The sequence below is a fragment of the Leopardus geoffroyi genome, chromosome D1, assembly GCF_018350155.1.
Source record: "Leopardus geoffroyi isolate Oge1 chromosome D1, O.geoffroyi_Oge1_pat1.0, whole genome shotgun sequence".
Lineage (NCBI taxonomy): Eukaryota > Metazoa > Chordata > Mammalia > Carnivora > Felidae > Leopardus > Leopardus geoffroyi.
The window spans coordinates 11783195-11811190 of NC_059329.1; the positions used below are offsets into that span (position 1 = coordinate 11783195).

Sequence of the window (27996 nt, forward strand, 5' to 3'; positions counted from 1 at the left end):
CATGCTAAGTACTCAGTTATGTAATAATTTTTATTGTTAAAGTCAATACCCCCATTTCACAAGTGGTCACCATCACGTATACCTGTGCCAGACTCTCTAACTGACCTCTGTAGGTAATCGCATCAGATAGATAGATAGATAGATAGATAGATAGATAGATAGATAATACTAGGGCTATTATGAAGATTATATGTACTATGAGATATGTATATATATGATGACACCTCGTGGTGTATATAATCCTCATAGTCACCCTACTATTATCATTTGCACTTCACAGTTACACGGGGAGGTTAAGTACATTGCCCCAAATCACTAAGCTAGCGAGTGACAAAGCTAGGGTTCAAATCTAAGCAGTGTGGCTCCAGACTCCATGCTCTTGGGGAGTCTCCTGTGCTCAGGCACACTCTGGCTCCAGAGATTTAACCCTTGACTCTTACTTCTTTCCCACCACCCCCCCCCACCACCACCACCCCTGACTCTCAACCATCACTTCTTAAAATAGGCTCCTATTTCCTAACTTTAGACGTGGCTACTGTAGAAGATAGGAGTTTGAATTCTAATTCTACCACTCATTAGGTTTACGACCTGGGACAAGTAACTGAGTTAGCTCAGAATGTCAGGGCTGTTTTTCTTATCTGTAAATTCCGACAAAGGGCTCTTTCACTGAGGTGTTGTGAGGACTGAGTGAGTTAAGATTTATGCACAGTACCTGGCATTAGAGGTGTTGAGAATGATAGCAATTATTATTATTATTATTATTATTATTATTATTATTCACCACCTTCCCATTGGGCTGTTCCCAGAGCCCAGAGAGGTTATACATATAAGCTATGTAAAGTCTAAACATTTCCTACTCGATGTATAGTCTTTGGATCAGCAGCAGCAGCATGGGAACTGTTAGAAATGCAGAATCTTGGGTCCTCTCAGACCTACTGAATCAGGATCTGAATTCTGACCTCATCCCAGAGGATTCGTTTGCACACTGCAGTGACAGAAGCGTGGATCTAAAGAATGGTGATGGTAAAGGGGGACCAGGGTCCCTGGGAGGGAGGCCTCATGGCAGGCCTGGGAGCTGGGGTTCAGGGGCAGCTGAATATCACGCAGAGCCCGCCTCTGCTCCCCAGGCAGCTGGGCCCGCGGGGCACCTGCCAATCACCCCGCTCACTCAGCAATCTGCCCTCCCCACAATCAGAGCAGTCAAGCACCCCCGTGCAGCTGGGCGGCTGAATTATAGGCTGTGGGCAGATGGCGGAGATGGCTCTGTGTGCCATCCAAGGGGAGAAGGGAGTGAAGGGAAAGGAAGGTCCCTTCCACTTCCCTCCTTCCCCTGACAGCAGACACCCTGTTTTCTGGAGAGCCAGTGATGGGACGACCCCTCTCCCCCATGGGGCAAACCACTGAGCCCCCTTGCCTGGCGGTGTCATGGCCACAGTATCTCAAGGGGCCTCAGCTATGTGAGTCCCTCTTCTCAGGGAGGAGCCTCCTCTCACTAACTAGCCTCTGACGATGTAGCCCTTTCACTCACCCAAAGCTCTGCCTCTCCCCCAGAGCCGTGACTCATCAGCACACCAGGCAGAGGTAGACCTGAGACCGGAGGGGCCACAGCACAGTCATCTTTCCTGCGTCCAGAACAAACCCGACACAGAGCACAGGCACAGAGGGTGCTAGGCGGGGAACATGCACTCCCCCCCCGAAAGCCGAGCTGCAGCGGGTTGAAGCCTTTGTCGTCTTCTGGTATCAAAGCACCAGGGATGAGGATGGGGGAAGGACTCCAGGTGACAGGTAAGCCATGCTGCTGTCCCTGCTCTTTCCCTGTGCCTCCCAGAGGTGCTGGGAGGAGGCATCCCTCGAGCAGAGCCTACACCCTGTCTTCCCACCCACATCCCAAGGCTGCATGTGGTCTGCTCACTCCGCCACCGTGTCTCAGCCCCGGTTCCTGGGAGGTTTGAAAGCTCTGTTTCCCGGACCTTCCCTCACTGGTGATAATTCAAACATCCATTAGGTTTTATGGGGCACTGCTTCCAGAGCTGCAGGAGATGGCTCTGGGGCTTCACTCTAGGCCTTAGGACTCCCTATAGCCTGCAGATCCTTCTGGCCACTTAGCCCATCTCCCCTGAACACCCTGCCCTCTCACCTTTCAGCCACCATAGCACTCTCCCTGAACTTGACGCTGAGGATACCAGGGCAGAACCCAGGCTTGTCATTGTAGCCCAGGCTTGAGGCCCCTTGTTCTGCCCAAAGAGGCAGCATTGCGGGGGTGTGTGTGTGTGTGTGTGTGTGCGTGTGCATGGGTTTACATGCCTATATGAATCTGCATGTGTGCATATGTGTTTGAGGTGGTCACTCAAAGTTGGAGGAGAACCAGACCAGCTCGTACAAAGCTCTCATTTTTCAGATGAGGCTGGGAGAGGATAATAATAATAAACCCTAGATAATGATAAAGGTGATAGTAATGAGGCTGATTAAAGATAGCCACTCCCTATGGGACACTCACTGTGTGTCACATGACCAATGAGGACTTCCCATGGGGTGTCTAATGTAGTCCTTATGGTAGGATAAATTCATGAATACAGAAACTGAGGCCCAGAGAGGTTAAGTGACTTGCCTAATGCCACACAATGAGTAGGTAAAGACTAGAATTTGAACTCAAGGCTATCTGATGGAGCATCTAGAAGCTTTAGTATCTGGTGTTTGGTATCTAGTGTTTGGAGAGATGGTGGAGGCAGCGGGTGGCCTCCCTATCACAGGAGCAGTGGCAGAATTAAGTGAGCTCCTGGCGGTGGAAGTTGCAAAGATAAGGGACTGTTTTCTCAGTGCACAGCCCAGACGACAGCTGCAGTTCTTCTTTCCCAAAGCAGTGAGCTTCCCTGGAGGTCTTATCCCGCTGGGAGACAGGCCCCTGCCCCAGTGCCCTGGGGTTAGAAGGTACACACAGTGTCTCAGGCTAGACTCCTAAGAACCCCGCGTGCTCCCCTACCCGGGCAAAGAGAAGCAGGTGAAGGATCAGGGGCGGGGTCCAAAATGAGGCTGGGGAAGGTTGGCATGTTGGAGCCCATGACAATCTGTGCTGATCTGGAAAAGTGATAGGGCTGGCTGGAGGCTAGAGTGGAGGATGTGGGGTTTAGTGGGGGGATCGTGTGCCCGGCACTGGAGGAATTCTCTCTCCTTTTTTTTTTAAGTTCTTATTTAAATTCCAGTTAGTTAACATACAGTGTAAATTTAGCTTCAGGTGTCCAATATACTGACTTAACACTTCCATACATCACCCAGTGCTCATCACAACAAGTGCCCTCCTTAATCCCCATCACCTATACGGCCCTTCCCCCCACCAGCCTCCCTTCTGGTAACCAGCAGTTTGTTCTCCATAGTTAAGAGTCTATTTCTAGGTTTCTCTCTCTCTCTCTCTTTCCCCTTGCTTGTTTGTTTCTTAAATTCCACATATCAATGAAATCATTTGGTATTTGTCTTTCTCTGACTGACTTGTTTTGTTTGGCATAATACTCTCTAGCTCCATCCATGGCACTGCAAATGGCAAGATTTCATTCTTTGTACGGCTGAATAATATTCCACTGGATATATATACCACCTCTTCTTTATCCATTCGTCAATTGGTGCACACCTGGGCTCTTTCTATAATTTAGCTACAATAAATAATGCTGCCATAAACATCGAGGTGCATGTATCCCTTTGAATTAGTATTTTTGTATTCTTTGGGTAGATACCTAGTAGCACAATTGCTAGATCGTAGGGTAGTTCTATTTTTAATTTTGGGGGGAACCTCTGTACTGTTTTCCACAGTGGCCACATAAGTTTGCATTCCCACCAACCCAGCAAGAGCATGGGGGAATTCTCTTTTAAGGAAGGTAAAGAAGATGCTGGGGAGAGAGTCACCCAAGCATAAATTCAAATCTTGGCTCCACCACTTAATGGCTTCGTGATGCTGGACAAGTCAAATAATTCTCTGAGCCTGAGTTTGTTCATCTGTAAAATAGGGATTATAAGGTCCAATACCCAGCATGAGGACTTGTGAAGTATATAAGACTTGTCATAGATGCTCAAAAATATGGTCCCTTCCTCTTCCCACACCCTACCAACCACTTCCCACTAAGAGACTCTGGACAATTTCCTTTATAATAATAACAGTAGTAACAAAAGTGACTACAACTTCCATTTACTGAGCACTTACTGTGTGACAGACATAACATTAAGCATCCTACTCATATTATCTCATTAACTTCTCCCTAAAACTCTATGCTAGATGCCATCCATCCATGCTGCCAAGCCCTGGAGAGGTTGACTGACTCATCCAAGGCCCCAGAGCTAGAAAATAGCAGAGCTGACATTCGATCTGAGTCTAGGTTATACTGTGGTGACACATGACCCCCAAGTCTCAGTGGCTTACAGCATGTTGTGTGCCCACTGCTGGCCAGCTCTGATTCTGGACCATGTCCTCCCTCTGAGACCCAGGCCGGTGGAGCAGAGTCCATCTGGGACATTGTCGGTCACCTTGGCAGAAGGAAAGCGACAGGGCCTGGAAGACATCTCTGTCTCTTCTGCTCACAATTAACTCATTGTCCCATTGTCCTCCTCATGCACCCACTCAACAACCATGTTGCCAGAAGGGCAATCTGTCCAAGAACCCAGAAGAGGGGACAGCCAGAATATTTGGAGCGTAACATTAATGACCACCATACCCAGTTCCTAATCCCTACCCTCGATGGGTTCCCACAGTAGAGTGAGCCTCGATTTCCTCATCTGTAAGGAAGGAATAATAATTCTACCTTTCAGGATGGTCATGCTGACTCCGTGACCTGGTACACAAGAAACCCAAGCCTGGAAAGACTGAATCATGGAGATTGCGTGTGGGGTTCAGAAATACTTTTGACTGGTCGGTTTAACCTTCATTTGGTGGAATGGCAAATGGTGCTGCGGAATTCAGAGGTTCCCGTGAGACAAGGCACTTGCTTTGGAAAGTGCTGCTGCTCTCAGAGCTCGTGAAACCACCTTCAGGGGAGCCAGAAGGGAAGGAACGTTTCCAGGATGTCGATCAGAGGCAACAGCAAATGTGATTATGTCAGCAAATGTGCAAAAGTGCTGTACGCTTTTGGAGGACTCTTCATTTAGGACTAATTAAATACTTGGAAGCAGGAAGATTGAAAGGGTCCTCTCTGGGAAGCTACTTAGGCCAGCAAGACACTTCAGGGTCTATTTGCAGCATTTGGAGAGCTCCAGAGGAGGGGGAAGTGGGCGGCTCAACTGGGAACAACACTCAGGAGGAGGAACACGAGGCTATCAGGGACACTGCAGCATGCCCCCACCCCCACCCCAACCTTGGTCTCCCAGGGTCTGAGGTTTGGGTGATATGAAAAACAGACCTGGGGTTTATGCTGGTTGTTGTGAAGGGGGTTAGGGGGGTGCCTGTAGAATGGTGTGTATCAATTTCCTGTTGCTGCTCTAGAGAATTACCCCAAACTTAATAACTTAAAACAACACAAGTTTGTTCTCTTATAGCTCTGCAGGTCAGAAGTCCGAGATCAGTTTCACTGGGTGAAAGTCAAGGTGAAGGCTTCCAGCGGCCACCTGCGCACCTGGGCTCATGGCTCCATCCTCCACCTTCCAAGCTCATCTTTGGTTTCTGCCTCTGCCTCCACATGGCTTTCTCCTATCCTGTCATCACACCTCCTCTGCCTCCTTCTTAGAAGGACGCTCATGCTTACATGTAGGGCCAACCAGGGTGATTCAGGATAATCTCTCCATCTCAAGATCCTTAACACAATCAAATCTACAAACTCCCTTTTGCAAACACTCACAGGTTCCAGGAATTAGGACCTGAGTATCTTCAGGGCCATTACCCAGCCTACCACATGACACATCCGAGATGGGTTGGGAAGCAAAAGGGCAACCATGATCCAGCTGCACCCCACAGATCTCCCATGGGGTCTCAGATAGGGGTATCCTCTAGGTCATGGTGGGACCTCTGTGGCAACCCCAGGAGAGCCCATGACACATCTCTCTTCAGCCATGAGGCAGCACATGATACACAGTGCTACTGAGCAGCAAAGACATGTTATATAATCAGTTAATCCATGTATTAACAAACATGTGTTCAACACTTACTGTGTTCCGTGGGGGGCGATTCAGACCTAGGGCCCTCCTGGGTTTTCCAACTAGGAGATTCATTCAACGAATACTTATTGAGTTCCTGCTAGGTGTCAGGCACTGTTCTGGGTACTTGGAATATATCAGTAGACAAAACCCCCAAAGCTCCCCGCCCTCAAGGTACTGACATTCTACCAGTGGAGATGGACAATTAGGAATCATCATAAGTCAATCACATAGTATGTTAGGAGGTGATGGGGCTGTGGAACAAAAGACAAAGTGGGGCCATGTAAGAGGGGTCAGGTGTGCCCAGGTGGGGACAGGGAGGAGAGGGTAGTAAGAAGATTAGTCAGGATAGACCTCATTGAACAGGTGAGGTTTAGGCAAAGACCTGAGGGGGAATTAGCCAAGTGGACATCTGGGAAGAGAGAGCTCCTGGGAGAGCAAAGAGCTAGAGTGAAGGTTCTAAGGTGGAGTGGACAAAGTGGTAGGAAGGTCACAGCAGGTGAACACAGGGAACAGGAGCTCGGTGGGCTACCTCTGTGGAGCCAGCCAGGCCAAACCTAAAGAGAAGAGAAGACGGCGTAAAACAAGGTCTCTAAACCCGCTGGTATGGAACTCGGGAAAATCCTCTGAACTGGGAGCTAGCTCTGGGGTTGGGAGTTGCATGGCCTTGCTGAAGTCACTTAGCCTCCCTGAGATTCACTTCCCTCACTTACAGACTGAGAAGCTTGTGTGGATTCTCTCACTCCTCCATTCATTCAGCGGACTCCATCGCACAGAGGAGGAGGCCCCAGGCAGATGGGAGACACTGCAGATCCTAAGGTGAGCTTGCTCTCCCTGTCTAGGTCCTTTCTGCTCTACTCTGTGCTGACAGAAGTGAGAGGCTTGGCCTGTAGATGAGAAAGCATAATGTTGGCAGGCCTTGGTATCAATTTCTGAATGTCCTGAAGAATAGCACTGGGTGGGTGGAAACGTTAGAGAAACACATCTGAGGAGCAAAATAAGAAATATCTCAGCAAAAATGAAATGGTTCTGAAAGGTCTCCTCCTTTGCTTGGAGGTGTGCAAGTAAAAGCTGAGAGCCGTTGGCTGGGGACGCCATAGAGATTTGGGTGCCAGATGGAGGTTGGATTAGATGGTTTCAAAGGCCAAAGGGAGCTCTCTCTGATGTCTCCAACTCTAGAGAATGTTCATACCAAGGCAGGCATGTCTGCTGGGACGTGTTGAAGACCTTGCTTTAGGCTGATTGCTCTCTCATAAGTGCAAAGTGAGTGAGACAGTGGCCCCTGAAGCAGGAGGGCCATGTGACCTCCTTACCGGGTCCTGCGTCTCCACTGGGTGCTGTGGGAAGAGGCCTCCATAGCATAGACCTCCTGTGGGGTCTCACTGCCTCTCTCTTATTGGGAGTGAAGCTGGGATTTCTCCTATGCCTGTCCTCTCCCCATTGTCTCATTTGTCTATTGGCTCACACAGGACTACAGTCTCTATGTCACAGAGTCTTTTCTCTCTCCAGTTAGTGGCAGGTCAGGGAGCCCAAATGTTCTCCACTCCAAGACATACATTACTTTACAAGCCACCCAGTGGCCAGCTAAGACCCCCTGGGTCACTGCCCAAGAAAGCAACAGACCAGAGCTATGACAGCAGTGGGGCCGTGGCAGTCTGCTCCATGTGTCCCCAGAACCAGGGGAGGGAGCCAAGGATCCCAACGCCGGGCCTGGCAGTATCCTTACTACCTCAGTTGACAGCCACACCCCCAAGGAGGTCAGAGGAGCTCCAGAGCACAGGTGAATTTTGCTAAATAGCCTCATTTTCTTCCCTTTTACTACTGTCATTCATTCATTTACCCAACAAATATTTATTGAGCATCTATTATGTGATAGGCACTCTCCTAGTTTCAGGGAATTCAACAATCAACAAAACAAATAAAAATCTCTGCCTCTAAAGGACAGTCTCTTCAATAAGTGGTGTTAGAAAAACTTGGGGCGCCTGGGTGGTTGTCGGTTAAGCATCCGATTTCTGCTCCGGTCATGATCTCGCGGTTTGTGAGTTCAAGCCCCACATCGGGCGCTGTGCTGATAGCTCAGAGCCTGGAGCCTGCTTCAGATTCTGTGTCTCCCTCTCTCTCTGCCCCTCCCCCTCTCACACTCTGTCTCCCTCTCTTTCTCTCTCTCACTCTCTCTCAAAAATAAATAAATAAACATTAAAAAGAAGAAGAAGAAAATATAGGGAAGAGCTCTTTGACATTGGTCTTGGCAGTTATTTTTTGGATATAACACCAAAAGCACAATCAACAAAAGCCAAACTAAACAAGCAGAGGCACATCAAACTACAAAGCTTCTGTACAGAAAAGGAAACCATTGACAAAATGAAAGGCAACCAACAAAATGGGAGAAAACGCCTGCAAACCATATGTCTGATAAGGTTTTCACGTATAAGATAGATAAGGAACTCATGCAACTCAATAGCAAGAAATAATAATAATCTGATTTAAAAATGGGCAAAACACCTGAATAGACATTTCCCCCAAAAAAGATATTCAAATGATCAACAGGTACATGAAGAGGTTTTCAACATCACTAATCATCAGAGAAATGCAAGTCTAAACCACAATGAGGTATCACTCCAGGACTGTTAGAATGGCTATTACCAAAAAGACAAAAAAAAAAAAAAAAAAAAAAAAAAAAAAAGAAAAAGAAAAAGAAAGAAAGATTTGTGAGAGTGTGGATGAAAGGAAACCCTTTCTGGGGCGCCTGGGTGGCGCAGTCGGTTAAGCGTCCGACTTCAGCCAGGTCACGATCTCGCGGTCTGTGAGTTCGAGCCCCGCGTCGGGCTCTGGGCTGATGGCTCAGAGCCTGGAGCCTGCTTCCGATTCTGTGTCTCCCTCTCTCTCTGCCCCTCCCCCGTTCATGCTCTGTCTCTCTCTGTCTCAAAAATAAATAAACGTTAAAAAAAAAAAATTGAAAGGAAACCCTTTCCTGCAAATTGGTGTAATCATTATGGAAAACAGTATGGAGGTTCCTCAAAACATTAAACATAAAACTACCTATGTCCCACTCCTGAGTGTGTATCTAAAGGAAGTGAAATCACTACATGAAGAGATATCTGCACTCCCATGTTGCTTGCGACATTATGCACAATGACCAAGATTGGAAGCAACATAAGTGTCCATCAGTGGATGAATGGGTAAAGAAAATATGATCAATACATACACTGAAGTATTTGTTATTCAGCCATTAAAAGAGGAAATCCTGCCATTTTGCAACGTGATGAACTTAGAGGGCATTATGTTAAGTGAAATAAGCCAGATGGGGAAAGACAAATACTGTATGGTATCACCATATATAGGATTAAAAAAGAAAAGTCAAATTCATGAAGCAGAGAGTACATTGGACGGTGGCTGCCAGGGGCTGGGAGGGCGGGCGGGGAGTGGGGAGACGTTGATCAAAGGTCCAACTTTCAGTTATAAGATGACTATGTTCTGGCATGTGTGGGTGGCTTAGTTGATTAAGTAAGTGTCCGACTTCGTCTCTGGTCATGATCTCTCGGTTCATGAGTTTGGGTCTCGAGTCAGGCTCTGTGCTGACGACTCAGAGCCTGGAGCCTGCTTCAGATTCTGTGTGTATGTCTCTCTCTCTGCCCCTTCTCTGCTTGCACTCTGTCTCTGTCTCTCTGATTCTCTCAAAAATAAATAAACATTAAAAATTTTTATTAAAAAAAGACAAATAAGTTCTGAGGATCTTGCACAGAGCGTGGTGATTACAGATAACCATACTGTATTGTATACCTGAAATTTGCTAAGAGAGTAGGTCTTAAGCATTTTCACACAGAGAAAAAGATAACTATGTGAGGGGTTGGATGTGTTCATTAACTTGATCGTGGTAATCATTTCACAATGCATATGTATATCCAGTCACCACTCTGTGCACTTTAAATGTACACAATTTTATTTCTCAATTATACCTCAGTAAAGCTGAGAGAGGAAAAATCCCCACCCTTGTGGAGCTCACATTCTAGCAGGGGAAACATAATAAACAAGATAAATAAACTGAGCATGCAGCGTGTGAGAAGTGTGCAGAAGGAATATAGGGAGCAAGGGGGGGTGTATGTGAGACAAGGTGGTCAGAGAAGGTCTCGCTGGGAAGGTGACTTGAAAGGCAGGTGAGGGCAGCCAGGCTCACACACAAGATATTGCTCTCTGGCTCTCCCCTCCCCTCTTCCCAGGCTGGTGGCAAGCTGCTGGGAACCCACCCCTTTCAGGTTCTATTGCTGTATTTAACTCTTTTAGGGTGTTCACAAGCCATTACCTCTTTTATTTATTAATTCTATTGATCCCTTTTGTTGTAATGGGAAGGAAACTAATAGCTTCTGAGCCTATGCTGTGTCCTGGGCCCCGGGCTGCATGCTGAGCTGTGCGTCCCTCAGCCCGTTGAATCCTTATGACCCCTGGGGGGCACGCGTGCTTATGCCCACTCTAGACATGAGAAAACTGAGGTGACCTGCTTTAGGTGTCTGGACCAGGGGTTGAAGGACTAGTAAGCTGAGCAACTGAGATTTGAGGTCAAGTCTGACTCCAGAGTCTGTGCTGTTTTCATAACACATGAATTGCGATTTTCATAATTGTTGGGGGAGGCGGGGAGGGAGCGGGTCTCAGAATATCTGGGAAGGCGTGTGCTTAATTTGAACCATATGATGCTGGCATCGCCTTCCCCATTCCAGAGTAATAATTACTGAACTATACTATTCTCAAAAAGAGTCCGTGAATTTGGTAGGCAGAGCAACTATTCCTTTATTCTCATTTGATAGGTGATAAGACCTAGGCACAGACGATTTAGTTGGTTCGCCCACGGCCACACTTGGAGTATTCGATGGAAGGAAGGCTAGAGTCGCCTGGTATTCCATTCTTCCTCTTGCTTCCTTTTAAAAACCCATCTAGTTTCTTTTCAGTGAGATGGTACATGTACACTGGACAAAACTTAAAGGCATAACAGTGTAGATAAAGAAAATGTCTCCCTCCCCACCCTGTCCCCGGATCTGCATCTCACCGCCCCTGAGGCAACAACCATACAGCCTGCTGTTCCTTCCTCTCTGCTCCTTCCCCCAGTGGAAATGGCAGAGGAGAGAATCAGATCTTCTCTTGGCTTAGGGTTTTAAACCAGTCTCGGCCACCTGTTTGCTGAGTGACCTTGGGCAAGTTGCTACATGTCTCAGAGCAGGAGTTCTCCAGCTATAAAATGGGGACAAGGTCACCTACCTCAGAGAGCTCTCCTGAGTATCAAAGTGAAAGGGGAGCATGCAGGAAAGTGCATTGTAAACCATGCAGAGCCTCACGAAGGTTGCTAAATATTTTTATTCTCTGCCTCTGGAAGAGCCCAGAAATGACCACCAGGTTCTCACCCTCTCAGAGACAATGGAGAGGATGAATAGGAGATGGAACTCATTTCCACAGGATGAAAGGAAATGATTCAAATTGTACCAAGTGCAATTAAAATTTAATAGTACAGGAAACTTTGCTTTGGAATCCCAAAGGGGCTTCTGAGTTTTCCTTCTTTGAAAAGTTTTTGGAAAATACTAATAACAATATATTAAGACACTAATCTTCCAAGAGGCAAGGGAATGGATAAAAAGCCCTCTCTAGTCCCTTCCTTTCTAGAAATTAGAATTCAAGTAGAAGAGAAATTTAAACCAAACCTTCTGTGCCTGGCCCAGCTCTGGGGTGACCAGATGGGCTAATGACACATTGCCAGCCACACTCATGCCTGGCCTTTGCTACCAGCTTGTTGACTCTAGGTGCACGTTCCAGGTTGACCTTCTACTCTGGAGACCACCCTGGAGTTGGTTCTGTTGTTTGTGGCCAACAAACAGAATTTGATGGATATCTGGGGATTGGGGTAGAAGGGGAGCTTCATCTTATAGGAAGGAGACATTCTCTAGAAGCTGGAGCATCCTGGTCTTGGCTACTTGTAAGGACCCAGAGCAATATGGCCACCCTTCTGTGCCAGGAAGGAGGGGAGGGGAAAAGAAGGGTGGGCCTGCCTCTCTGCTGCACATGGCCTGCATGAAGGATTGCCACCACCCTTATGAAAACAAGTCCCCAGATCTCCAGAGTTTCGCTGCAGGAAGATCTCTAGGAAGGTGGGGCAGTGGGGCCCCTAGGGTTTCACTTTGCTTGGAAGCTTCTCTCTCTCAGACAGTTGCTGCTGCCACCTCACTGGCCGATCAGGAACAAAGTCCTCCTCCTCCTCCACCCCTTAGTGTGGCAGATGAAGGTTGGGGATTCCCACATGAACACCTATTAAGGGAAGAGAAAGGACAAGGAGGCAAAGGAGTATTCGCCGACTGAAATACTCGGTCTTGTAGTGCACAGGGTGCTGGGTCATCCCAGGCCTGTCGAATACCTCCCTGCAGCCCCCCAATGCTCTAGAGGGTCCCAAAGGAGAAGCATGACTTCATGAGGCCCCTTTCTTGGGGCTTCTTCACCTCTACTTCTTGTCTGTCTGCATGTGGACAGTGGTGCCTTAAAACGAACTCAACCGTCTTGACCTTTGAGGTCAATATTGACAGAAAAAGCCCCACTGTGCCACCTGCTTCAGGATTTCCATCCCTTCTGCTTGGAGGACTAGAAAAGACTTCCTCTCCAGGTGACAGATGACAAGGAAGCCCCACCCCATGCACCCAGACTCAATAGAAATATTCTAGTCCAGAGATTCTAGCATCACTTCCATCCCATGACGAGGGGTTGCAGAAGGTCACTGGTCCCAAGTTTACTGTGAAGCCCCATACCTAGCATTTGCAGAAACTGGCTATATTGGGGCCAGGATGGGAAAGGGCAGTATTTCTGAATCCAGTCTGTATTGGGGAAAACAATAAATGCAATGGTCCCTAAAGTTATCATATATTCTTATGACTATTCTTTAATAAAAATATCTTTAATTTGCAGGCTTATGTAGGGCCAACCCAATGAGCCTGCCCTTTCAATAAGAGCAGTCAAGGCAGGAATGGGGGGACTCCCATCCATACTAGGGATCGGAGCCAGAGTCCAGTCAGCCTGGTCCTCAATCCTACAGAATGCTCTGGACTCATTGTAATCGGGAGGTTACGAGCCCAGGCTTTCAAGTTTGTAGGACCTAACACCACACCCCCCATTTATCAGCCCTGGAATTCTGCACGGGCTGCTTGACTACTCCGTGCCTTCCTTTTTATTTTATTTTATTTTGTTTTGTTTTGTTTTGTTTTATTTTATTTATTATTTTTTTAATTTTATTTTTTATTTTTTAAAATTTACATCCAAATTAGTTAGCATATAGTGAAACAATGATTTCAGGAGTAGACTCCTTAGTGCCCCTTACCCATTTAGCCCATCCCCCCTCCCACAACCTCTCCAGTAACCCTCAGTTTGTTCTCCATATTTATAAGTCTCTTCTGTTTTGTCCTCCTCCCTGGTTTTATATTATTTTTGTTTCCCTTCCCTTATGTTCATCTGTTTTGTCTCTTAAAGTCCTCATATGAGTGAAGTCATATGATTTTTGTCTTTCTCTAATTTCACTTAGCATAATACCCTCCAGTGCCATCCACGTAGTTGCAAATGGCAAGATTTCATTCTTTGTGATTGCTAATACTCCATTGTATATATACACCACATCTTCTTTATCCATTCGTCCATCGATGGACATTTGGACTCTGTCCATACTTTGGCTATTGTGGATAGTACTGCTATAAACATAGGGGTGCATGTGTCCCTTTGAAACAGCACACCTGTATCCCATGGATAAATGCTTAGTAGTGCAACTGCTGTGTCGTAGGGTAGTTCTATTTTTAGTTTTTTGAGGAACCTCCATCCTGTTTTCCAGAGTGGCTGCACCAGCTTGCATTCCCATGAGCCGTGTAAAAGAGATCCTCTTTCTCTGCATCCTCACCAACATCTGTTGTTGCCTGAGTTGTTAATGGTGCCATTCTGACAGGTGTGAGGTGGTATCTCATTGTGGTTTTGATTTGTATTTCCCTGATGATGAGTGATGTTGAGCATTTTTCATGTGTCGGTTGGCCATCTGGATGTCTTCTTTGGAGAAGTGTCTATTCATGTCTTTTGCCCATTTCTTCACTGGATGATTTGTTTTTTGGGTATGGAGTTTGATAAGTTCTTTATAGATTTTAGATACTAACCCTTTATCTGATATGTCCTTTGCAAATATCTTCTCCCATTCTGTCGGTTGCCTTTTAGTTTTGCTGATTGTTTCCTTCGCTGTGCAGAAGCTTTTTATTTTGATGAGGTCCCAGTAGTTCATTTTTGCTTTTGTTTCCCTTGCCTCTGGAGACGTGTTGAGTAAGAAGTTGCTGCGGCCAAGATCAAAGAGGTTTTTGCCTGCTTTATCCTTGAGGATTTTGATGGCTTCCTGTCTTACATTTAGGTCTTTCGTCCATATTGAGTTTATTTTTGTGTATGGTGTAAGTAAGTGGCATTCTTCTGCATGTCGCTGTCCAGTTTTCCCAGCACCACTTGCTGCAGAGACTGCCTTTATTCCACTGGATATTCTTTCCTGCTTTGTCAAAGATTAGTTGGCCATACATTTGTGGGTCCATTTCTGGGTTCTCTATTCTGTTCCATTGATCTAAGTGTCTGTTCTTGTGCCATCTCTGCCTTCCTTTTCTCACCTGCGGTATGGGAATAATCATATCTTCTTCGTAGGAAATAGAAGTTAAATGTGATAAAGAGTTTAGCACAGTGCCTGGCACACAGTGTGCTTGCTAAATGGCAGGTACTGTTGTGGAGTGGTGCAGAAGCAGGCCATTCCAAGGAGCAGGGCCTTGACAGAGAAGGCCCAGAGATGGGACATGATGGGGCATCAAGGAAAGAAAAGGCCAGGAGGGAAGAGACTGCTCCTCTTCTCTCCTCTCCATAAAGGCCACTGCTGCCTCTGTGGGCAGGGAAACTAGGAAGTCTGAGTCAGGCCTCTTCCCATCTCCCTGGCTTCCATCTTCCCCATGGGAAGATGACCTAAATCTTTCAACCTCCATGCCAGGATGTGTCAGGTGCCTGGAACTGGTGGAAGAAGGGCTCCCCTGTCTGCCCCTGTGCCCTTCCCAGAGCTGAGAGGTAGAGCCCGCAGGGATTCTGTGAACACGTACCGAGCGTGGGTAGCATGCAGCCAGTAGGGCCCGTGGACCCCTCTCCTCAAGGTGCCGTGGGAGAGTGGAGCTGCATCCCCCGCTCGGAACCCTTCCCCAGCAGGTGGGCGCCTGGTGGGGCCAGATGCTATGACAGATTGCAGAAGTTTTTCTAAGTTTATAGGTTTTAAAAGGTCAGGCTCTTTGGTGGTAAAAGTTTCAGAGACCAGTAAAATTTACTGGAGGAGACGGGAGACATGACTGAAAGTAAAAGGCTGCAGCCAGGAGTCTAAGGGATCTCAGCTCCATCCCCAAACGGGCTGTGGGAACGGAGGCTAGGCACGGAGGCTCTCTGGGCTCTGTGTTTTAACCTGGAAAGTGGGAGCAAGCACCGTGGTAAGGGGCAGGAGGGTGTGCACCCCCATGAGCCTGGGCTTTTCACCGCCTGATTACACTGAGTCCCAGCGCCCTCTGTAGGATTTAAACCCAGGTTGATTGATTGAATTCTGGAAAGTGCCAAGCACAGGCGTGACTACAGTCCTCCTGGGCACGGTGTTGGGAGCAGCTGGACACAAAGCCAAGGCACAGGCCTACAGGTCCTGCATCCTCAGGGCTTTTCATTACCCACCCTGGGCCGCTGCCGTCTGCGTGTCTGCCTCTGTGCCCCCGGAGGAGCCCGGCCGTCTGCAGGCAGAGCTCCGGAATCAAATTAGCCAGGCCTCTGCTTTTTCCCTCGTCCCCACCGGCCACGGCGAGTTCATCAAGGCCGCTCACTAATTTTTATCTTGTTTAAAAGGGACAAAAGTGACTCCACAGTTTCATCGGAGGCAATTTACACCCCGCCACTGGCCACAGCTCCAACTACCCCCTGTCTGCTGTGCCATCAAATCCATTAATAGGAAATTTCTTTGGGGGAAACTTGACTGATGCTCCATCAGAGAGGCACAGAGGCAATACATCTCCATTCGAGGCCGTGGCCTGCCCGGCTCGCTATAATCCTATTACCTAAAGCTAATTCCCTAATGCACACACTGTACCAAGACATTCTCTTCCCTCCCCAGCACAGTTGGGCAGTCCCAGAGGATTCCAGGAGCTCAGAGCAGAAGTGAAGGCTTGGGGCTCAGAGGACAGGGTCTCCAGGCTTTTTGGTTGCTCCCTGCCCGGGGCCTGGCATGTGGCCTTGGCTGGCCCTCCATTCCACAGCACTGGAGGGTCAGTCACATTCAGGCCACCCCAACTCCACGGCTCTGCCTCTCCTGAAGCCTTCTTTTCTTTTCCTCCCTCTATTTCCCTCTTTTTTTTTTCTCCTTTTCTCCTTGCCTTTTACTGCTAGCTTCCTTTTCTCCTCCGTTTCCTGCCAATGTTTTCTTTTCTCATCTTCCTTTTCCTCTTCCTTTTACTTTTGCCTTCTCTCCCTTCTTCTACAGATCCCTCTTTTCCTGTAGTATTACCTTCTGTTTCTTTGCACCATCTTCTTGCCCCCGTCTCCCCCACTGCTTGGGCACCATGCCCACACAAGTTCAGTGCCCAGTGCTTCTTCCTGCTGTCTGTCTCCAGGTGGCTTGCCTCTGTGGAAGGAATGGGCTCCAGGCCACACTGGTCGTGGCTTGGGGCAACAGGTGAGGGAGTGCCTTGTGGGTATGCGCTGGGAGCCCCAGGGAGGACAAAATGGGGCATTCGGACAAAATGGGGCATTCGGAGGCAGTGGTTAGGACATGGAGGGGAGCGGCTAAGTGTTGTTTGTTCTTTAATGATGCAGCAACTGTAATGGAAACCCCAGTGGGTTACTGCTAAGCACCAAACCTGGTAACGGCCATACGAAGGGCCCCCATCAGTGAATGGTATAATGCTTGTTGTAGATTTTATAATGCACATAAACAAGAGGAAACATCCTTCTAGAAATTTACAGCAGATTTCTCAGTGACAATGAGAAATCAACATGAGCCTAAGAATCTTTGTGTATCACTCCAGATGCTGGGCTTGAAGATGGATTTAGGAATCCACAAATGCCCTTCCTGAGTTTGAGCTCCTTCAAGACCTCAGCCTGGAGGCCTGGGGACAGCCTGGTTCTTCTTGCCTTGTCCTGCTGTCAAGCCTGGATGTACTCGTTCTGGAGTGGAGGTGCCTAGTTTCTCCTATTGTACCGCGTGTCCTCATCTCCATTCCTCCAAAAGGAATTCCTGAGATGATTTTCCGTGTTTTATCTGGATTGTGCAGTGAGGAAGCACATGACTTCAGAGAAGGGTAGCCCAATCTCCTTGAGCTGGACCAAGCATTCCGGCACCAAACTCTGGCTAATAGCCATCCAAAGGGACTCCAATCAGTGAGTGTTAAATGCTAATGCAGATTTCATCATGCACACGAATAAGGGGGGAAATCCAGACAAAACCAGAAAGGACTCGGCCCTGGCCAAGGTGATTTTTTTTTAACCATGACAACTGAGAAAATTCTTCTTTCCCACAGTGTTCCCAGCCTATGCCACACTTAAATCCAACTGGAAATGGAATAGAAAGGAATAAAAATATTTGTGGTTGAAGCTTGCCGTGATTTGATACAGGTGTATCTTGCTTTTCACACACTCGAGGCAAAGAAGTCTGCTTCTACCCAAACGGTAAAGTGGGAGTGAGATTCACTCAAACAGAAATTCCCAGCCACACTCTTCTCTGACAGTTTTTTTGGCACACAGCTGGGTGTCTGAGGGATAGATCCTTTCCTATTCGACTGACAAAGGACAAAGAAACCCTTGTTTCAAGAAAACGTTTAAAAGCAAAGTATTGATGGGGCACCTGGGTGGCTCAGTTGGTTGAGCATCTGACATCAGCTCATGTCATGATCTCATGGTTTGTGAGTTCAAGCCCCACATCAGCCTCACTGCTGTCGGCACAGAGGGTGCTTCAGATCTTCTGTCCCCCTCTCCCTCTGCTCCCTCCCCTGCTCAGCCTCTCTCTCTCAAAAATAAATAAACATTAAAAAAATTCTTAAAAGGAAAGTGTTGACAATGTTCATGAAATGGTATTAATAAGCAAAGGACAGGATGGGATGCAAAATTATATGTACAGTGTATTTACTTCATTGTACACATTATAACAGAAAATTATAGAGGAATATATATCAAAATATTAACAGGAGATGTTTCTGGGTAGTGAGTAAGCCCATGGATGATTTTAATGTTTCTTCATGTTTTTCTATAATAAGCATGTATTATTGTATTCTCTTTTTTAATTAAAAAACTTTTTTAATGTTTATTTATTTTGGAGAGAGAGAGAGACAGAGAGACAGAGCACAAGTGGGGAAGGGATAGAGAGAGAGGGAGACACAGAATCTGAAGCAGGCTCCAAGCTCTGAGCTGTCAGCACAGAGCCTGATGCGGGGCTTGAACCCACAAACCGTAACATCATGACCTGAGCTGAAGTCAGATGTTTTACTGATTGAGCCACCCAGGCACCCTTATTATATTTTCATAATACATGTTATGGGGGTGCCTGGGTGGCTCAGTCAGTTTAGCGTCCAACTCTTGATTTCGGCTCAGGTCACGATCTCATGGTTCATGGGTTTGAGCCCTACATCAGACTATGTGCTGTCAGTGCTTGGAGCCTGCTTGGGATTCTCTCTTCCTCTTTCTCTGCCGCTGCTCCCCTTGTGCTCTCTCTCTCTCTCAAAAATAAATAAATTTAATAATAATAATACATATTATGTATATGAAACAATATATAAATATATTTGCTTAGTATAAGTTACATATACAGGTTACTACTTAAATATTTAAATTTAAATATTTTGTTGAGAAAAATAAATAAATATTTTGATGAGGACAAAAGGACAGAGGTAACCCCATGTGGTAACCCCAGGTCCCCTTCTTCTGTGTGCAGAGATGCCCGGCCCCTGCTTAGGAAGGGGGGGGGAGTGAACGAATGGCCCCCCCTGCTCCCGCCGCACCTCCCCCTGCCCCAGCCCCATGCTACCCAAGCACACTAGCCATGGGACATAAATGAAGGTAGCAGCCCAGGGCCACTCCCAGCAGACAGGCTGCACCCTTGCTCCAGGAGCCCCTGCAGCGGCCCCCAACCCTCCAGCCCCCCACCCCAAGTTACTCCTTGGAGCATTTGGCCCGGCCACCTGGCTGAAGGGGCGGACTAAGTCCTGCCCCATGACATCAGCTGGGCGGCCTCCCCTCTCACTGGCTCCCTCTCCTTCCTTCCCGCCCTGAAACCTGATCCGGCTGAGGGACTGATTGCAGGAACTTGGCGACTGTCCAGCGCTGGTGGCCCCTCAGCAGTGGGAGGCTGCAGCCTCAGAGGTGTGGAAGGCGGCCCTGAGGAGGCAGGCCGACTGGGACATGAAGCTGGCAGAGTGTGGGCAGCCTGCTTCTCAGCACGTCTTACCCTGAGGCCACTCCAGGGCAGCTCACACCGGGGAAAGTCACCATGCTGTCGTGGGTGCCACGGGTCCTGCCGGCCTTGCTTCTGCCCACACTCCTGGCACATGGACAAGGTAAGGGGACGGTGGGAAAAGATACGGGACATGGCTGGCCACCGGCAGAGGTCGGGTAGGGGATGTTGGATGCCCCCAGGGGTTGAGGGAGGGAGGTTTTCAGAGTGGGTGCTGCTTCGGGAAAGTCAGGGGTCTTGCCACATCCGAGCACAAGAATTTGAAGGCACTGTGGTCCAGCTCAAAAGCAGGGGTGGTGGAGTGCCAGGTGAGGGCAGGGCTTGCCGAGAGGGGCTCCTGTCTTCTTTGCCCTGCCCCCAAACTCATGGAACAGCAGCTGCAAGGGACCTTGGACTTCATTTGGTCTACTCCTTCTTGTTATAAATGGGATGCTGTGTCCAGAGAGGGGGCATAATTCACTCAAGGTCACACAGCACATTAGCAACAGAGTGGCGACCAGAACCAACCTCAGCTTCCCTGGTCTTGTTGCACGGACTCCCTGGGCCTCCTTTCCTCAAGTTCCCTTCCAGAGCTAAACTCTAATAACCCCAAACTTCTCTGCATTCCCCTACCCTTTCCTCCTGCTTTCCTGGGATATGAGGTGTTTGGGTCACAAAAGGATTTGTTTCCTTTTGCCACAAACAATATTTATTTCCTGTTTTGGAAGGTTTTCTCCCCATGCAGAGCTAGGTTGGGAGAGCTGGGACACAATTAGGATGCCGTCCCGGGGCTGAACAGAGAGGAAGAACTGACATGCATGTGCGTGCTGGCTTTCCTCCCTTGAGCTGTCCCTGTGGAAGGTCGGCAGGACCAACAGACCCAGGAGGCGTGTTAAGGCTGTGGCTCGGAGCTTTCTTGGCTGAGGAGAATTACTGTCCAGTCTGGCTCCCTGCACACCGGTCCGTTTCCCAGCAATAGACTCACGGCTATTGCTTGCGTAGTGAAGACACAGAGAGATTTGGATTTGAATCTCATTTCCCCCACTTGCGGGGCACAGTCTCCACCTTTCTGAGCCTTGGGGACCCTTATCTGGAAACTGTGCCGTTATGACAGCCGCCCCCATGGGCTGCTCGAAGATTGAAATGAAGAATGTGTTAACTGATATTATTCCACAGGAGACACTCAGTAAGTGGTCTCTTGTCCTCCCCCTCTCTCTGCTCTTCTCTGTCCTTCGGAGGGAAGCTGAAAGTTTATCCGGGAAAGTGGGTGGGGAGCAGGAAGGGGGATCTGTAGCAGAAATTTGCCCACATTATATAGACAAGATGGGAGAAGAGGCAGCCTTGTTTGGAGAAAGTCAGGCCCACTGGCACCTGGTCTGTGGAAGACCCCAGAGGCACCCTGCTAGTCCCCTAACAGCTTTGCCCCCTGTGCCCTGGTCCTCTAGGGTTCTCCGCATTCCCTACCCTATGACTTTCACCTTCTTTTTCTTGGCACCTTTCAGGAAGTGCTTCCGCTATTTCCCAGAGGGGTAACAGGTGCACGTGAAACCCCCATAGAATGGGGTGAGGACCTCAGAGTTAGGTTTTCTCATCGCCATTTTGTCCTTATAGGTCTCCTGCTCTGGGAACAATTCAGTTTCTCCTCACTTCCTGTAACCTCACGTCTAACCCTCTTCCCAACCCACCAAATCTGCCCATAAATCAACCCTCTGGAGGAGACCTGCCCCCAGGAGTTTGTGCGTGCCTGACTCAGAGGGGAGGATTTTGCAGGAAGGAATGGCAGCTTTCATGGGATGCCTCCTTTCTTTCTTTGTTAATAGGAGGCTGGGGTCAAGGAGCCGACGAGGATCTGGCCAGACGCTGAGGTCTGACCTTGACTGAGGCAAACCTTCATGCAGACCTTTGGGCTTGGAGATGGTGTACTTGGGGCCACCTTTCCTTGCAGCCCCCTCTCCTTCCAGTACCCATCCCGAGGGCCACTCCTCCTTAGCTCCCCAGCTCCCCTCCTCTGTCTCCTGCAGACCACCTCCTCTGGGCAGGTACCTGCTCAACCTTTCTCAGCCCCTGGCCCACTTAGACCTCACCTGTCTTATATCACCTGCGTTTACAGCCCAGCTCCCCTCTCTCATGGAAATGAGTGTGTAGGTTACCCTTAGGAGACAATACCTTCAGATTTGGGCAGGAATCTCTGTGGACAAAACATTCCAGTGACGGGACTTTCAGTCTGTGGAAGTATCTGGGACTCTGGGGTGAAAATAGTGGAGGCATTTTCCTTTTAATAGCCTTCAAACCAGGCCAAAAGATGGGGGAAGCCTCAGGCTCTGATGCCCACTTTGCCCTGTTCTTCCTAGCCAGGCGCAGGGAGCACCCCCAGGCTCAGAACACCTCTAGGCCCGCTCTGCTGAGGCTGTCAGATTACCTCCTGGCCAACTACCAGAAGGGCGTGCGGCCCGTGCGGGACTGGAGGAAGCCAACCACCGTGTCCATCGATGTCATTGTCTATGCCATCCTCAGCGTGGTGAGCACTAGGCCCCAATCTGCCCCACTCAGAGGTGGGCCTTTTGGGGTGAGAGACTATGTAAGGCCGGGTCACTCCCTGGGCAGCACAGGGGACATTCAAGTACCCAGAGTACCTGTGATCTGGCACAGACCCGTGCCAGGCTGGACAACAGCACCGACCGTCTACAGAGCTGCCCAAACCAGAAAACCAGGGTCACCTCTGTGGCTGCCTCTCTCAACCCCTATTCCTAGAGGGCCACTTACCACATGTGGTTCTTCATGCATTGTATCATGGTAACCATGTCCCCACATAAGCTGTCCTGTTCATCTGTCCTATTCATTTCTAGGGCCTTGGTGTCTGACACGGGCCCCTGATACATGACAGGTGTTGCTAAATGATTGTTGAACAATTAATCCTAAACCAATTAATAAATCAATTCCTTCATCAATGACTGTAGTAGGGCGGGGTGCACTGCCTGGTGAGGAGGTCAGACGTTGTGCAGAGATAAACAAGAGAGCAGTTGCAGAGATGGAGAGCACCAGAGCAAGCAGGACCTGACCTCACAGTCTCCACTGCAGCCTGTGTGGCTGTTTCGGGAAGCAAAGCTGGGAATTCGTTGGGAATGAGGGACAGTGATGAATTTTGGACTGTGTGTTTTTGCATTTCTTGACTGCATACTAGGGTGGGAGGGAGATACAGATATAGATATACAGGCATACAAATATGTAAAAGTGTATAGATATAGGGGCATCTGGGTGGCTCAATCAGTTGAGCATCTGACTCTTGATTTCGGCTCAGGTCATGAACTCACGATTTGTGGGATTGAGCCCCATGTTGGGTTCCTTACTGACAGCACAGAGCCTGCTTGGGATTCTGTCTCTCTGTCTCTCTCTCTCTCTCTCTCTCTCTGCCCCTTGCCCACTGGTATGCATATGTGTACTCTCTCTCTCAAAATAAACAAATAAACATCTAAAAAATACAGATAGATAAAATATTTTCTATATGTCTTCTCTTTTTTAAAAAAAATGCTTATTTATTTTGAGAGAGAGACAGCACGAGCAGGGGAGGGGCAGAGAGAGAGAGGAAGAGAGAGAATCCCAAGCAGGCTCCACACTGTCAGCACAGAGCCTGACTCAGGGCTCGATCCCACTATCCATGTAATCATGACCTAAGCCAAAATCAGAAGTCAGACACTTAACTGACTGAGCCTCCCAGGCACCCCCTTTATGTTTTCCCTTATCTTATATGTTACGTATATTATATATGTAAAATATATGTAGCATAGAGACATATATATGTATAACATAATAGAAAATAGTAAAAGATGATAGATAGATAGATAGATAGATAGATAGATAGATAGATAGGAAATTAAAAAAGAAACAGTTGTATTTCTTCCTAGATGTGTCCTAGTCAAAGACCAACCAACTCTTCCTGGTTGGCCCTTTTCTCTTTTTCTTCACTACCTCTTCCCGAAGGAATAGGGACACAAAGCAACAGCTCCTCTTGGGGTACGTGTGCAAGGTGGACGTCCGCCCACGGGGCACTGACGCTGAGCCCTCTTTCCTTTCACAGGATGAGAAGAACCAGGTCCTGACCACCTACATCTGGTACCGGCAGGTGAGCGCCCACCCTCATTTCCTGGGACGGGATCTTCCCCTTCCAGGAAGGATTCCTCAAAAGAGTCAGGAATGTCAGAGGCCTTGGTGAGGGGAGGGGGGAAGAGGCTCAGAGACAGACTCAGGAGACCCGGGAGTCTGGGCCCCTCTCCTCTCAGGACTGGAGATGGAAGGAAGCTCCGTGCTCAGCGGAGGAGAAATCTTCCAAACCCTCTCTGGTTTCCGAGTGGTTTCACAGCCTCTCGAACAACAACTTGTCCGGTCTCTGTTGATAAACACCTCCAGTGCCCAGTTGCTCAGCGGGAAGCTACCGCACTTTTAAACAACTCTAATTGCTAGAAAGTTCTTCCTTCTATTAAGCCAAGGGTGATGACAATCAAATTGGGTGATTGACACAGGGCAGTCCCATCCACCGAATCCTCACACCCTCAGCCACCTCCCGACTCTCCGAGCTTCTGAGGGACATCGCTCAGCCACTGCTGAAAACGTCTTTGAGGCCTTCAAGGCCTTCATGTGGCCCTTCTGGCAGAGAGCTGGTGGGGAGCTGGGGGGGGGGGCAAGATGGTAGAGAGCTGATGGGGAGCTGGCAGGGAGCTTGCGGGGAGCTGGCTGGGAGCTGGTGGGGAGCTGCTGGGGAGCTGGAGGGGAGCTGGGGGAGAGCTGGTGGGGAGCTGGTAGAGAGCTGATGGGGAGCTGGCAGGGAGCTTGCGGGGAGCTGGCTGGGAGCTGGTGGGGAGCTGCCGGGGAGCTGGAGGGGAGCTGGGGGAGAACTGGTGGGGAGCTGGTAGAGAGCTGATGGGGAGCTGGCTGGGAGCTTGCAGGGAGCTGGATGGGAGCTGGTGGGGAGCTGATGGGGAACTGGCAGGGAGCTTGCGGGGAGCTGGCAGGGAGCTGGGGGGGGAGCTGGCAGGGAGCTGGTGGGGAGCTGATGGGGGAGCGGGGGGAGAGCTGGGGGGAAACTGGTGGGGAGCTGGTGAGGAGCTAGGGGGGAGAGCGGGCAGGTAGTGGGGACTGCTGTCCACAGGCTGGTCCTGGGCTGGCAGGCCCTGAGCTGCAGAGCAGATGTGAGAGTAGAAGGGAACCAGAGGAGCTGGCGAGAGGGGGTGGGAGGATGGGGCCAGGTCATAGAGGTCAGAGCTTAGAGGGGCTCTGTCTGGGGGCATGCCAGGCATGTGCAGGTCTCTGTTACATCCCTCCACTGCTCATGAGTGCTCCCCACTACCACCAGCATGCGGGGCAGAGGGTGGGGTGGAGGCAGAAGCCAGATGCTGATTCCTGCCAGACTGCTCTCTTCTGCCCTAGAAAAATCTCTTAATATAGAGCATTCCCTGCGTCAAAGGAAGGGATGCACAAGAAAAGGCAGCCCAGGGCTCCTTTCCTGGGACATCTGGCCTAGGTCCCACCTCTGGACCTCTAGGGTCACTTGTGTGCCCAGCAGTAACGGGATGCCAACCTACTGTGCCAAGGGACCGGAATTAGAGACACGAATGAGACTCAGGCCCTGTCCACAGTGAGCTCACAGACTAGGGGAGGCCACAGACACATGAACAGACAGTTGAATGTAGCAAGATTTCCAATGAGGCAAGAATGAGATACCAACCATGAGGGCACAGAGGGGGCACATGAAAATCCAGCCTGGGGAGTGGGGGGCACGGAAGGTTCCCAGAGAAGGGAGCAGACAGATGCTCTGACTGAGTCTGGAGGGACACAGAAGACCTCCCTCAGGGGAGAAGACAGGGATTGCGGTGCGGGAGAGCGCAGGTATGCAGAGACGTGGGGTGTTTGCATGCAGTGGAAAGGAGACTCCATAGAGAAGATGGCAAAAACCATGAGGCTCGAGAGGGGAGCCCAGGTGGCTTAGTCGGTGGAGCTTCAGACTTTGATTTCGGCTCAGGTCATGATCTCACAGTTCAAGGGTCTGAGCCCTGCGTCAGGCTCCGCACTGACAGTGCAGAGCCTGCTCAGGATTCTCTCTCTCTCCTTCTGTCTCTGCCCCTCTCCGACACACGCTTTCCCTCTCTCAAAATAAATGAATAAATCTAAAAAAATAATGAGACTAGAGAGATAGCTGGAGGTCAGATTGTGCAGGCCTTTGCTGGCCATGAGGTTGAACTCTATCCCAAGTGCAAGAGGCATCCCTAGAGTTTTAAGCAAGGGAATGACATAATTACGTTGACTTTTTAGATCAGTCATTCTGACAGGATAGTGAGGAATGTGTTGATTACAACTTAACAGTAACCATCTCTACCCTGTCAGCTGCATCTTATTGTCCCAATTTGCATATGAGCAGACCAAGACCCAAGAAGCTATGTGTCCAAGATCCCGCAGTTGGTGGATGGGATAGTCAGACGGGAGAAATGACCGCAGGGCAAGGCGTCATTTGCCTGGGTCATATTTGCATGCCGGGAGAGTGTGAGCACAGAGATGGGGGGACTCTCGGTACTGCTGAGTGACTCCCCCAAGAAGATGCCCGTCTGTTGCCTGGGCACTGAGCGGTGAGGTCATCCCGAGGGGTGGCCGCCTGTGACCATCCCCTGCTCTTCCCCTAGTACTGGACAGATGAGTTTCTCCAGTGGAACCCTGAGGACTTCGACAACATCACCAAGCTGTCCATCCCCACCGAGAGCATCTGGGTCCCAGACATTCTCATCAACGAGTTGTGAGTGCTGTCATTTGATGCTGGGTGGCTGGGTGGTTCCGGGGCTGTGGAAAGATGGGGCTGGGGGCAAGACTCTGCTGTGGCATGAGAGGTCCCACCCAGGCTTGCAGAACTGTAGGTAAAGTTGGCTTGGGCCCAAATTCCCCTTTGGTTTCTTCCTCTTTTTTTCTTTTCTTTTTTCTTTTTAAAACTCCTCTTTTTCTATGCCTGATGTGGAAACCCTGTACTTCTTGGTCCAAGGGCCCCCTTCCCAGGGAAGGGAAGGCAAGGAATAAATTTGCCCTGTCATAATAGCTGAATGAAGGACAGCTGTGGTTTTCAAGGGGACAGCGAGATTACCAATAGGGATGAAGCTCCAGCAGTGGTCCCAGGGGTGATTTGGAGACACTCACACCTCTCAAGTCATACACATGCCTGGCTGGCTCCAGATCGCACCCCCAATGTGAAGTGGGTACCACCATCCTTGATTCCCAACAGCTGACAGCCCCGGCCAACATGCTCTCCCCCCATCCTTCAGGTTGTTCAGGCTCCACTGCCTGGGCTTCTTAATGCCAGGTGGTGGAAGATGCCTGGGGGACACAGATGGAAGGAGGAGGTGGCCCGGGGCCAGTTGCCCTCCGCCGGTACCCACCACATTGCCCAATGATGTGGCTGCCACTCAAAGTGCTTTTCAGGGGAGACAGTTGACCTAGACCTCGGGCTGGAGGGATCCCAGTTCCTGGCTGGATCTCCAGGTTAGACTGTGAAGTAGCCTGGATCTTAGTTTCTTATCTCTTGGCCTGATTCCACAGAAGGCTTCAGGCTCAGGACCCTAATCTCAGGCCACTCTGTGCCACAGTGGTCATTTGGGAGAGCCTAGGGGTTGGGGATCTGCTGAGAGAGAGTGACAAAGTCCACCTCACCTCTTTTCTTCTCAAGGATTTCTCTAGTTCCTTTTCCTCCTGGGAAGATTATTCTCATGTCACAGGACCTCTAGGCAAAGAGAAGCCCAGGTCAGGATGGATCCCCAGGATGGATCGCCCAACCAAGTTTGCCCATTGCCACTGGGCTGCTGATCCTGGGAGCTGGGCTCTGCCCAGCTGCGTGGGTGGTGGAGTAGGGGCAGCTGGGCATGCTCATGACAGCAAGTGGCTTTGAGGTACCTGGATTCCTCACCTGCCTTTTGTGGCCAGGTTGCCGGGGGAATGAAGGAGCAATGCCCTTTCCTGCTTGGAAAGTAGCCTTGACAATGGCAGGTACTCTTGAGCCCCCAAACTGCCCCTGTTCCCTGGCCAGTGTGGACGTGGGGAAGTCTCCAAGTATCCCGTACGTGTATGTCGGGCACCATGGCGAGGTCCAGAACTACAAGCCCCTCCAGGTGGTCACCGCCTGTAGCCTGGACATTTACAACTTCCCCTTCGACGTGCAGAACTGCTCGCTGACGTTCACCAGCTGGCTGCACACCAGTGAGTACCGCACACAAGCTTTGGGAGGTGGGGGTGTAGGTTGGAGGGTCCCCGAAACCCCTACTTGAGGAGCGCACCCTAGCAGGCAGTCTTCTTTATTCAAGTTACTTACTGCTTATTTCGTAATGCTGCTGAGCCTCTGTTTCCTCATCCTCCAGACTGGACTCTGTTGTTCTTGCCATCTCCCCAGTAGTCACAAG

The 27996-nt window shown here is 49.4% G+C and overlaps 1 protein-coding gene across 3 annotated transcripts in view; it reads left to right on the forward strand.

Moving 5' to 3' along the window:
• The window catches only part of HTR3A (5-hydroxytryptamine receptor 3A), a 40817-nt gene that overhangs the window by 7676 nt on the left and 5145 nt on the right, over positions 1 to 27996 (forward strand). The window contains exons 3-11 of one of the 3 annotated variants that reach the window (XM_045482866.1): positions 869 to 1023; positions 1552 to 1785; positions 5515 to 6927; positions 17178 to 17529; positions 19444 to 19697; positions 21925 to 22091; positions 23649 to 23693; positions 26242 to 26351; positions 27627 to 27796. In XM_045482866.1, the coding sequence (XP_045338822.1) occupies positions 19631 to 19697; positions 21925 to 22091; positions 23649 to 23693; positions 26242 to 26351; positions 27627 to 27796 (559 nt within the window). In that variant the 5' untranslated portion in view covers positions 869 to 1023; positions 1552 to 1785; positions 5515 to 6927; positions 17178 to 17529; positions 19444 to 19630. The other 2 variants (XM_045482863.1, XM_045482864.1) reach the window with 2 other exon arrangements.